This window comes from Mizuhopecten yessoensis, unplaced genomic scaffold, assembly GCF_002113885.1.
Source record: "Mizuhopecten yessoensis strain PY_sf001 unplaced genomic scaffold, ASM211388v2 scaffold10033, whole genome shotgun sequence".
In the NCBI taxonomy this organism is placed as follows: Eukaryota; Metazoa; Mollusca; class Bivalvia; order Pectinida; family Pectinidae; genus Mizuhopecten; species Mizuhopecten yessoensis.
The window spans coordinates 460,815-474,219 of record NW_018408345.1 but is presented as its reverse complement, the minus strand read 5'-3'; the positions used below and the strand labels follow the sequence as shown (position 1 = coordinate 474,219).

At 36.9% G+C, this 13,405-nt stretch overlaps 2 protein-coding genes across 3 annotated transcripts in view; one reads left to right on the top strand and one right to left on the bottom strand.

Annotated features, from left to right (window-relative positions):
- LOC110459322 (low affinity immunoglobulin epsilon Fc receptor-like) overlaps window positions 1-3,189 on the bottom strand; it is a 13,040-nt gene extending 9,851 nt beyond the window's left edge. The window contains exons 1-2 of one of the 2 annotated variants that reach the window (XM_021511521.1): window positions 3,053-3,189; window positions 809-909 (exon numbers count right to left, since the gene is read on the bottom strand). In XM_021511521.1, coding sequence (XP_021367196.1) covers window positions 809-909; window positions 3,053-3,101 — 150 coding nt within the window. In that variant the 5' untranslated portion in view covers window positions 3,102-3,189. The remainder of the gene's footprint in view (window positions 1-808; window positions 910-3,052) is intronic. The other variant, XM_021511522.1, reaches the window with a different exon arrangement.
- A 500-nt stretch (window positions 3,190-3,689) lies between these two features.
- LOC110459324 (dexamethasone-induced Ras-related protein 1-like) lies at window positions 3,690-5,113 on the top strand. Its single transcript, XM_021511524.1, has one exon. It carries the CDS (start codon window positions 4,149-4,151, stop codon window positions 4,800-4,802), a length of 654 nt encoding a protein of 217 aa, XP_021367199.1. The 5' UTR covers window positions 3,690-4,148; the 3' UTR covers window positions 4,803-5,113.
- Window positions 5,114-13,405: the final 8,292 nt, after the last annotated feature.

Below are 13,405 nucleotides of genomic sequence, written 5' to 3'. Positions count from 1 at the left end.
TACAACCATTCCTTCCCAAGCCCCCCCCCCCCCCTAGGTATTAACACCCGTCATTAAATTATCCAGATTTAATCCAAATAGCCACTCCACACCCCCACACCCCCACACCCCCTAGGTATTAACATCCGTCATTAAATTATCTAGATTTAGTTCAAATAACCACTCCCCCAGCCCCCCTCTAGGTATCAACACCCGTCATTAAATTATCTAGATTTAATCCATACGTTTCTCAAGTGTTTCCAATGAGTGGAGTACTGTTTAGCGGGCTAGGGCTATATTTCGTGGGTGTTTTAGTTTCGCTATATTCGCGCTTTGACTAATATCCGTGAATTCTAAACGCAAGCGAAATAATCGAAAATGTTAACCACTTTTACGGACATGTTGAAAATACTTGTAACCCAACGCTGTTATGCAAGCTTAAATGAACTCGAAACAGATTATCACCGGACAACTAGGCTAGGCAGTCCATGTAAAACAACACTTACATATATAGTGGCCACACAATATTTATGTGTACACAGTAGGTGATTAATGGGATTGTAGTGGGATTTCACTGTGTTTGATTTTAGCAATATTGTTGAACCCCTCCTTTACAGTAATATGTAAATTACATAATAATCATGATTTTCATACATTTCTTTATATTCATTGACCGGTATCTAATGATAATTATATTGACACAAATCTTGTAACATGGTCACAATTTGTGTTGTGAAATGTTATTACGTGAGTTCGCATTATACCTTAAAGTATATAAAGATATTATGTATTTTGCAAAACTGTACACTTGGTGGTTTGATGAACTTACAGAAGAAGCGTGCCATGTTGTATGGTTATTAACGAAGTAGTAACATGATTCCTGGAAAGATACCCACTCATCCGGACACTCTGCCAATCCACTTCCAGTTGCTACAATATATGATGTCATTTAAAACCAGAAAAGAAGTCGCTTAATGGAATAACGCCAAATAACCTATGTATTGCCCCGCCTTTCATCCACCTGCGTGGGTCAGCCCCTCTATTTGTACAATTGTACAAATTCCAATCACAGAAGAAGTTGTCTTACGAAATTGTTGGCGGACAATCGACGGACAGAGAGACGACGAAGAAGGCTTCGGTACTGCATAAGCTCACTTTGGTCATTCAGACCAGGTGAGTTGAACAAGAGGTTCAACGGGCCTTAACGCTTACACGAATTACATCGATTTAGAGTCAATAACTACAACAGTTAACTGTCTATACAATGTATAGCACAAACTTTATACACAATAGAGCTTTGATATAGCATAAATAGACAACAGACCCATGGGCATTGACAGTCACCAGAGATGTCAAAAAGGGTTATTTGTTGTTGTAATGTATCAAAACATGCAAAAGCATCTTAGGACTCTTTCAATCTATAAAGATAATTTTATTCTAACATTTCAGCCCCTTCCCCTAGGACCCCCAGGGGTGAGTCAGGGTATTCATTTTCATACCATCAAGTTACAATCGCATGATGATAAACCCAGCCAAGTTTGAATTATGTACCTCTGAAAATATACAAAATATATCCAAAAGACTTATTTCTCCATATAAACTATATCAAACTTTTACCCACACCCATAGGGGGAATTGGTGACTCGGGGGGTAATGATTTTTTTATAAAGCACCTTAAGACCTCTCCATTATATTTGATTCTAGCATTTCCGGGTCGGAAGAAGAAGCAAATTGTTATTTTCTTTGCCAATTTGAACCCTTTTGGCCCCGCCAATCTGACCCATTTGGGGTTAAATCTATATAATTCACACTCTTATTTGACATTGCCTAAAGGAACCTTCCTGCAATATTTATTGAAATTGGTTCATTTGTTTTGGAGAAGACGTCAAAAAAAATTAAAAAAAGTTTATGAATGACGGACCATCCACGACGACGGACGAAGACGGGCGGCAATAGCTCACATGATCAATCGTGTGAGCTTAAAACCTAAAGTAGTATTTGTTGAGATAACAGTGGATTAGTATTCAAAATCACTGTAACGTATTGCTGTAAATCAATTAACTTGCACTGTAAATATTTTAATGTAGTGCAAATAATTTAAATTAGTTTGATTTGTTTAGTTTACAGTAAATCACTCTGGACTATTCAGTATGGTTCAAATGGTTACAGTATCTAATTGTAAATTCCATTTACCTATAAACTGCTGTACCTCAATTCATTTATTTAAAATGACTTAATTTACTGTATATCCATTTAACTTAGTTTACTTCAAACTGCAATATGTGAATCCCCTGAATGCCAAAGAATTGAATTTACTTAATTTAATAGGTTAGCCTGCTGTAGATGAGTACATTACAGCTTCTATAGACTAATCATTATCTTGTTATGTATAAGTTGTATGCTATTCAATCATTTAAGTTCCTATTGACTATAAATATCTTAATGCATTACAAATGACTTAAATTGATTTAAATTAAATCATTGGTACCAATCTAGTTTATTGTCAATATCTTCACTATGTAACATAATGTATTGTTAATCCTTTACTGTACAAGCGGTTAATGTTCTGTTAGATGATTTTTTCATTATATCATTAAGTTCACTTATTGATGATGATTTGAATAGGTGGGTAAACAATTACAGTGACATATTAAATATATCTGAATGAATATTGCCTAGATAAATGATTCCGTTATCTACTCTTTTTCCAGATTGACGGTTTGATTTATATATAAAGAAGTATAATATAGATCATTTGACATAGCGTCCTATCTAGCTAGAATAATTCAATCTAAAGCGCTTTACAGTACATAGATATACATTTCATACAATCAATACAATTTTCAGGAATTCGCAGGATCTGCCTTATTAGGCGCTAACTACTAGTCATGTGCCACCTGGCTAATATCTCCATATGTGTGTGTGCCTGCGCGTGTGCTGGAGATGTATTGTGTATCAGCTTATTTGCACGTATAAATGTGAATATCTATTAAAGTAAAACACAGAAATGTTCACATATTGTTAGATCATCCATCAATATAATGCAATACTCAGAAAACAAATAAATACATACCAATGGCAACTAACAGACAAATACTGGACACTAAACTGAACGCAGCCATTTTGTCTCGTTCTAGAAATATGACACTTTGTTTTTGTAGAGTCGAACGGCTCCTTACAAAGTTCAGTGGTGACCCACTGGTCTCTATTTAGGTCCTTATCAAGACGACAGATATCACTGTCCGGGCTATCAGGAGTATTATTCTGGTAACTAGAAAGCTATATATTCACCTAAACAACTGCGTACACATTGCATAATTCCGCTTTACAGATCATATTATTTCTAAATTGGCCATTCTTTCTAACCTCATATGAAAGAAAAACACCTTTTGCTTGTGAAGTTTTCTGCTGTATTTTGACATTTGGGACCAAGTGATTTCCTTATCTTAAATTTTGAAAACATTTTGTTTTTGAATGATGAACGTAACGCAAAAACACAGGAGATTGCACCTTTAACATTTGGTATAAGATACAGTATGCCAAATAGGAATATCATTAGATCACAGAGCTGTTTCGTCCTCCTAGGACTCATCGGTGATGCCAGGGACCAAAAAGTTGGGATCCAAATTGTCTAAAGTACTGTAGACAGAGGAGCAGGTGAACAAACAGCCTCTCTGCACTTTACCTCGTTGATACCTTTTTGCCAACATTGACTTAAGTCATGGTCATTTTCTGAAGTTGAGTAAATGCAATCAGCTCTTATGACGTCTCTGCCATTAATGTTTGGTCAACGAATATACATCATGGGAAATAACTTCATTATTTTAAAGTACAGACATCATCGCTTCTATTTGCCTACAGTTTAATTAATCTGATGTGATCATTACAATATCTTAAAATATGTTACTAACCTTGGATGATAAAAATGTCAATAAATACCATGATTTCAATGACTCACCGTCATCGTCTGGAAAAGGTCACCGACGAAGCGAAGCGTTTAAAACTCGGTTGAAACGTGATATAGAAGGTCAACGAGTTAAGACATAACTTCCTGTTACCTAATGCCAGCACTAGGATGCTGGGATAGAAAGCTGTAAGTGTTAATTGAATGATGCTATATAAATGCAGACGTTACGTGAATGTGGCGTGTTTGCTCTACGTGATCGACGATGGTACATAATCAGTTAATAGTGGTCCTTGGAAGTGGCCATGTGGGAAAGACAAGTGTACTACAAAAGTACCTGAACGGTACCTTTTCCTGTAAATACAACGAGACAATTGAAGATATGCACTGCCATAACGTTTCTATCGACGGGAAACAAGTCATGACTAAGTTCTTAGACACATCAGGATCTATTGAATTCCCTGCTATGAGGAGGCTAGCTATACAGAAGGCAAACGCTTTTATGCTCGTGTTTGCTATTGATAGCAAAGATTCGTTTGCTGAGGTGAAACGAACATGGAAGGAGATAAAGCTTACAAGAAATGATCACAGAGATATACCATGTATTGTTATAGGTAACAAACTGGACAGGGAAAACTACCGAGAGGTGGAGTGTTTTGAAGCAATGAACTGGGTAGGCCAAAACGGTTTGGAAGGAATGATGCAAGAAGTATCTCCAAAAACAGGGAGAAATTTTGAGAACGTTTTTACAAAACTATTCGAACAGATGGGTTTATGCAGAGCACTTCCAAAAACTGTAACCAAGAAGAAGTTATGTAAGAAATCACTTATTGAAAAATGTGACAAAAATGCAATTGCAAGCCGTATAACAAGATTATTTAATTGGTTTGCCTGTGGAAAAACGAAAACAACTGAATAATTTGAGTGGCTGATTACCTAGATATAATATGCTTTACCGTTCAGTAAATATAATCATCGTCGTCGTCTTTTCAAAGGCTTCACTTGGTTAATAAATATCAAAACGATGGAATTGATGATGATTTTCGTTACTTTGTGTTTGTTTCTGCATAATGTAACAATTGTGTTAAAACAGGACAACACAAAACTTCTTTTCAATGCATAACGGATCTCCGTAACACAGCCAAAAACTGAAACTAAGTGTGAAACTGTCTATAAGAAAAAACCCGATACAGTTGGACAAGGATCATTAGCAACAGGTGTTCGTCTTTTTATGTAATTCTTTATTTTTCTGTAACAATTTCTTTAACAATGTATTGATGATATTAATATTGACAATAAAACATGTTACATTTAATATCGACTTGTTTGTTTTCCGTGATCCAAAACAAAATTGAAAGCTTTATTACAATTATTTAAAAGAAACATCATTGATGAAATTCAACGTTACTTATTGTGACTGAACGATAAAGCTCTTGTATAAGTACTACATATGACATTATCTTAATGTAGTTAATGATATTATATTACAGTGACATACAGCCTGGACGTACATTTAACTATGTATGACATTATATTACAGTCATATACAGCATGGGTGTACATTTTACTATGTATGACATTTTATTACAGTGATATACAGCCTGGGTGTACATTTAACTATGTATGGCATTATCTTAATGACATGATATGACAGTGAGAGACCGCCTGTTCGTTATTTATTATGTATGACATTAACTTAATGTGGTTAATGACATTATATTACAGTAATATACAGCCTGGACGTACATTTAACTATGTATGACATAATGTTACAGTGATATACAGCCTGGACGTACGTTTAACTATGTATGACATTGTATTGCAGTGATATACAGCCTGGACGTACCCTTAACTATGTATGAAATTATATTACAGTGATATACAGCCTGGAAGTACATTTAACTATGTATGACATTTTAGACAGCCTGTTCGTTATTGATTATGTATGACATTATATAAATGTGGTTAATGACATTATATTACAATGATATACAGCCTGGACGTACATTTAACTATGTATGACATAATATTACAGTGATATACAGCCTGGACGTACATTTATCTATGTATGACATTATAGACAGCCTGTTTGTTATCTATTATGTATGACATTATCTTAATGTAGTTAATGATATTATATTACAGTGACATACAGCCTGGACGAACATTTAACTATGTATGACATTATATTACAGTCATATACAGCATGGGTGTACATTTTACTATGTATGACATTTTATTACAATGATATACAGCCTGGGTGTACATTTAACTATGTATGGCATTATCTTAATGACATGATATGACAGTGAGAGACCGCCTGTTCGTTATTTATTATGTATGACAGTATATAAATGTGGTTAATGACATTATATTACAGTGATACACAGCCTGGACGTACATTTAACTATGTATGACATAATATTACAGTGATATGCAGCCCGGACGTACATTTAACTATGTATGACATAATATTACAGTGATATGCAGCCCGGACGTACATTTAACTATGTATGACATTACTTAATGACATGATATGACCCCCCTACACAGTCTGTTCGTTTTTTATCATGTATGACATTATCTTAATGTGGTTAATGACGTTACATTACAGTGATATACAGCCTGGACGTAAATTTAACTATGTATGACGTTATATTACAGTGATATACAGCCTGGAAGTACATTTAACTATGTATGACATAATGTTACAGTGATATACAGCCTGGACGTACATTTATCTATGTATGACATTATAGACAGCCTGTTTGTTATCTATTATGTATGACATTATCTTAATGTAGTTAATGATATTATATTACAGTGACATACAGCCTGGACGAACATTTAACTATGTATGACATTATATTACAGTCATATACAGCATGGGTGTACATTTTACTATGTATGACATTTTATTACAATGATATACAGCCTGGGTGTACATTTAACTATGTATGGCATTATCTTAATGACATGATATGACAGTGAGAGACCGCCTGTTCGTTATTTATTATGTATGACATTATCTTAGTGTAGTTAATAAGGCTATATTACAGTGATATACAGCCTGGGCGTACATTTAACTATGTATGACGTTATATTATACTGATAAACAGCCTGGACGTACATTTAACTATGTATGACGTTATCTTAATGACATGATATGACAGCGAAAGACAGCCTATTATAGACAGCCTGTTCGTTATCTATTATGTATGACATTATTTTAATGTGGTTAATGACGTTATATTACAGTGATATCCAGCCTGGACGTACATTTAACTATGTATGACATAATATTACAGTGATATGCAGCCCGGACGTACATTTAACTATGTATGACATAATATTACAGTGATATGCAGCCCGGACGTACATTTAACTATGTATGACATTACTTAATGACATGAGATGAAAGTGATAGACAGTCTGTTCGTTTTTTATCATGTATGACATTATCTTAATGTGGTAAATGACATTCTATTACAGTGATATACAAGCCTAGGCGTACATTTAACTATGTATGACGTTATATTATACTGATAAACAGCCTGGACGTACATTTAACTATGTATCACATAATATTACAGTGATATACAGCCTGGACGTAAATTTAACTATGTATGACGTTATATTACAGTGATTTACAGCCTGGACGTACATTTAACTATGTATCACATAATATTACAGTGATATACAGCCTGGACGTAAATTTAACTATGTATGACGTTATATTACAGTGATAAACAGCCTGGACGTACATTTAACTATGTATGGCATTTTAGACAGCCTGTTCGTTATCTATTATGTATGACTTTATCTTAATGTGGTTAATGACGTTATATTACAGTGATGTACAGCCTGGACGTACATTTAACTATGTATGACATGATATGACAGTGACAGACAGCCTGTTCGTTCTTAATTATGTATGACATTATCTTCATGTGGTTAATAACGCTATATTACAGTGATATACAACCTGTACGTACATTTAACTATGTTTGTCTTTATATTACAGTGATATACAGCATGGACGTACATTTCCTGGACGTACATTTAACTATGTATGACATAATGTTACAGTGATATACAGCCTGGACGTACGTTTAACTATGTATGACATTATATTGCAGTGATATACAGCCTGGACGTACCCTTAACTATGTATGAAATTATATTACAGTGATGTACAGCCTGGACATACATTTAACTATGTATGACGTTATATTACAGTGATAAACAGCCTGGACGTACATTTAACTATGTATGACATGATATGACAGTGACAGACAGCCTGTTCGTTATTAATTATGTATGACATTATCTTCATGTGGTTAATAACGCTATATTACAGTGATATACAACCTGTACGTACATTTAACTATGTTTGTCGTTATATTACAGTGATATACAGCATGGACGTACATTTAACTATGTATGACGTTATCTTAATGACATGATATGACAGCGAAAGACAGCCTGTTCGTTATTTATCATGTATGACATTATCTTAATGTGGTTAATGAGGTTAGCATCAATATACATTATACCACCTATTTGTAGCATGATCAATTCGTTATCATTAGTTGTCAGTATGAGAATACACTAGAAGAATTTGCGAACAACTTGAGAATGGGTTTTCACAGACCGCGGTATCTCGATAATCATTGAGCCTAGAAGTCATTTATAGAAGTGATGGTATTTAGTTTACATTTATGAATGGAGATATAAATAACGTTGTAGTATATAGATGATAAACAGTGTACACAAAGTTTTCAGGGTTTGTCGTGAGAACAATTTTCTCACTGCAAGCACATGACTACAATCGAGAGGTTACCCTGAAAATACAGTGTGTAGATGATAGAACGTTTGGCCAAATAAGAGATGATTCACACCTCACATATTAGCAATACAAGTTCATATACCCGACATCAGAAAACATCCCTAGATGGTATTGCACGCCCAAAATCCATAAACCGGGCTACCCGTTGCGTCCTATAGTGGACTTCCAACACGATATGCATGTCAAGAATTCCAAACATTTAGCATCTGCCTTGGAAAATGCATCCTCCATAATCAGGGATTACGCTCACTTTCGCTCTCAACACCCCTTGAATATGTCATATCCAAATCGAAGGCTCAATGTGCAGCACCTTATGGACGAGACAAGAAGACTTATTTGGTCCTTTGATGTACATCGAAAGAATCACGCGGTCGCGTAACGGTAAAAATCGTGCTTTGTGCAATTTTGCTATGACATATTCCAGGGGTGTAGAGAGCGAAAGTGAGCGTGAGCCCTGAATATCGAGGATGTGGAAAATGTCATTATTGAAGAACAAAACACCAGTATAATAGGCCATCAATATCATCAGATAGAGATTTACAGCAGGCAAGAAACCCAGGAAGAGAACAAACTTATCAGAAGACAGCATCCTCGACCTACTAACATTTGTTATGAACACGACATACTTTGTGTTCAGAAGATAGGTATACCCAGAATCACGGTACCGCTATGGGAAGTCCTGTTTCATCCATAGTCGCGAATCTGTTCATGGAACACCTAGAGCAGATCGCCATTAGATCGGCACCCATGGAATGCGGCAACAAACTTTTGGAACGATCCTAGAAATAGTCTAAAAGGGGGCAGTGCAGTGCCTAACGTACAGATCACATGAACCAAGTGGACAAAATAAACTCTATCATTAAATTTCCACACGATGAGGAAAAGGACGGAACCATACTATTCTTGGACACGCTCATCGTCCGCACAGAAAACGGCACCGTCAAACTATTAGTGTACCGCAAACCGATACGAACTGATCAATATTTGATTTTCAATTCCCACCATCCACTACACCGAATGATTGGAGTCGTATGTACACTTCTCGACATATGCAACAACATAACCACAGAGCAGGACGATAGAGGAACAGCACATAAAAGACGCACTCAACTTCCGGTGTGGCTACCCCGACTGGCCAATTAACAAAGTGAAAGAGCTGTAAAAAAGAAGATAGAAAAAAATCCTTGCAAAAATTGCCAGTAGTTATATATACTACTCACATTTTGCTCAGGATCACCTATATTTTGGAAAAAGAAAAATCAAAATGTTTTGAGCGAATATGTTAGCCTTCCAAACCGTCCTGTGATGGTGTGTTCAGTCAACCATAAAAGCGCGTGCACGCTTTTCCACGTGTACACCCCTTTCAAAAGCTAAGCTTGGCTAAGTAAGGCGTTGTTCAAATTGTTGAGGAAATCAATTTGATAAATATATTTAACGTGTTTTTTTAATATGGCACAAAAACGAACCAGACAACGGTTAAATGACGGTGAAATGTTAGGGGCATCGGAATGCTGCAAGCTAGCATGTCTCAACGCCATGTTGCAGCAGACCTTGGTGTGTCTCAAAGTGTGGTGGCAAGAATGTGGAATCGTTTCCAAGCTAACGGAAACCCTTTCAGACGTCGTGCTGGAGGTCGTTCTAGGGCTACAACGCAGCGCCAAGGTCCAGACTGCCACAGCTTTACGAAATTACCTCCAAAATGCTTCTGGTACCCGGGTAACCTCTCAGACAGTTAGGAACCGTCTTCATGATGGTATAAGGTCACGTAGTCCAGCAATACGAGTTTCCTTAAATGCCCGCCATGTTAGGGACCGATTAGATTGGGCCCAAGTTCACAGCCCTTTGACTCTTCAGGACCATGAACCGGTTCCCTTTACTGACGAGTCCAGATTCTGACTCGACTTTACCGACAGGCGCGTTAGAGTATGGAGACAACCTAGAAAGAGGTTCCAGGTAGGAAACGTTGTGGAACATGACCGATATGGCGGAGGGACAGTGATGGTGTGGAGAGGCATAAGCCTTCGTGGGAAAACTGACCTCAATGTCTTCCATAATGGTACCATTACGGCCCGGATTTATTACATGAAATCCTTGATGCCTATGTCAGACCCTTCGCTGGTGCTATCGGCCCCGACTTCATCCTTATGGACGAGAATGCTAGGCCACATAGAGCAAGGGTGACTGAGCAGTATCTACAGCAAGAGACTATTCAACGAATGGATTGGCCAGCCCGCTCGCCGGATCTAAATCCCATCGAGCGTGTGTGCGACATGCTGCAGACAGCTCTCTCTGGCAGAGTGGAACGCTATCCCACCAAACCGGATACGCGATCTCATTCGGGGCATGCGCAGACGTTGTGAAGCTGTGATTGCTTAAACACTTTCTGTTTATTTAGGATGAGTTTTGTTAAATTTAAGCTTTTTAGTGAATACCTCGTTGTTACCAATTTTAAGGGTAACCCTTTTCCTGTGGCTTATTTTCCGACTGTAATTACGATTATTTGATTTTTTGCATTCTGATGAATTAAAAGAACAAAATTAATCTCTGTAGGGCCTATTAATCAAATACAATATTTCTTTTCACATTTGCCCAAAAATAAAAGTGATCCATAGCAAAATATGAGTGGTATATATATATAAAAGAGAAACTGGGAGGAAATTTGGTACACATCTGACGGAATATCAAAAGGACGGAGAGAGAAAATGAGCAACATCACATTTATCAGTTCCACAGGGAAAACATCCGCCACCCAGAACGTGAAAAACATCCTTTTCTAAAACACCGATTCGTCCGAAAAATATATCTTAGTCATTTCCGATCACTGATCTACATGGGGTAAATAATATGCGTATGTAATGACAGCCGAGGGTAAATGATCAACACTTACCTTGTAAAACAACAATACCGGCGGCTTATTATGTTTGTGGGTGTCACATATCAGTTGTATATAAACTATATTTTTGTATTTCGTGCAGGCTGAGGTGGAGGACTATGAATACGTGACAATAACAGGTCCATTGTCACCGTTACCTGCTAAGAACGCATATACGGGATACACACTAACGAAAACCACAGCTTTCGATGAGTGCCATACCCGTCAGGACACTGTACTTGTATTTTGTAGTTCATGTGCTGTTTTATATAATTTGCTGTGAGATAAACAGCCATAAACAAGGTCGTAAGTACTCCAACAATGTTAGAGGTTTTACACGGCGAAAAACTTTTGACAGGCGTCGCAGTCGGCAAAATCATATCCGATTGAAAAACATGCCGACCAGCGGCCTCTCATGTTATGGGAGTAGGTCGTAAGCTGATCTATGTGTCGAGTCGGTATCGTGCAGGTGTTTACAGGTGCGCGATTGTTATTGTTTGGATGCGACTATATTGTCATGTAGAAATATTGCATATCATGTTTTACTAGAACAATACACTGTATCGTAGAGACAGATATGATTTATAACTTCTGAATAGTTAATAAACGGGTACAGTATGTTTTATAGGGTCACGTGACGTGTGTGTTTACCATCCATTGTGGCTCATAGTATTGCTCACAAGGCGACTTCGCCATATTTTTCACTGATATATTAGTTTCAGTGTTATTTGGTTGAATATAATTAAACTGAAGTTATGAAATGAAAGGGAATAGTTATTGATTAGATCGTATTAATTATATTGTAGTTTATTCCCGATATTGCTGAGTCCGATGGTGCCGATGAGGTCATGGTGTGTCTGGGTTAGCCTAAGACTGTGGTAGCGAATGATAGCGGTGCTATTAGCCGAGGTCTGATGAGGTAAACCAGTGGTCCAGGCTGTCCGACGAGGGATGAAGGACCAGTATGTATACCACCTTCACTGATGCTGGATGTTGTCCACGGCTATTGAGTGTGAAGGCATGTGACTGGTATTGTTGTACACTGAAAGTGGAACTCAGCCCACTAGTATAGTGTGACGGTGCTGGTACCAGATAAGGAATTAACAGTGTACATCATTGTGGAATACTGCCCACTTGTACAGTGGTAGACTATAGATACTGACGTTAGATATATATATATAAATTACAGCAATAGTGGATCACAACCCATATGTAATTTAGTTCTGCTATGTAATTTGTTGTGTTCTGTCAAAGGTGTGAGAATCAGGTGCTATATGTATTTCTTAGTCATTGTATGTCATTGTAAATAATTATGTGGGTACTGTACGACAGTCGTCAGTGTTTTATTATCTACATAGATAGACAAGCGCTCATCCCGTTACAGTGGGAAGATTCAGTAGACCCGTTGCATTTGGACGCTAGGAACCAAGACCTGTTGTATTTTGACACCCAGAACAATGTTTTTCATCTTTATTTATTAAATTTTACCTAGTATTTACGTACTTGTTTTCATTTCAGAAATAATGTATCAAAGTCATGATGCCCTAAAAATGTTCTCCAATTTATAGTTATGGTCGTTGCCATAGGTACGAGGATCCTGTTAACAGATGCGTCAACATGAATGCAATGTCGTCTCCTGCCGATCTTGATATTTTCTTTCATTTTTGGCGGGCAGTTTTTAATACCAAATTGTATAGGTTCAGAGATCTCGATCGATCCCTATACATCCTTTTTCTTGTGACGTTAGATATTGAAAAGTTAAGTTGTTTTTTACGATGTAACAAAACTTGAGTATATGACA

Excerpts from the sequence above, each read along its gene's own strand:
- LOC110459324 (XM_021511524.1), top strand. The coding sequence starts at position 4,149 with ATGGTACATAATCAGTTAATAGTGGTCCTTGGAAGTGGCCATGTGGGA.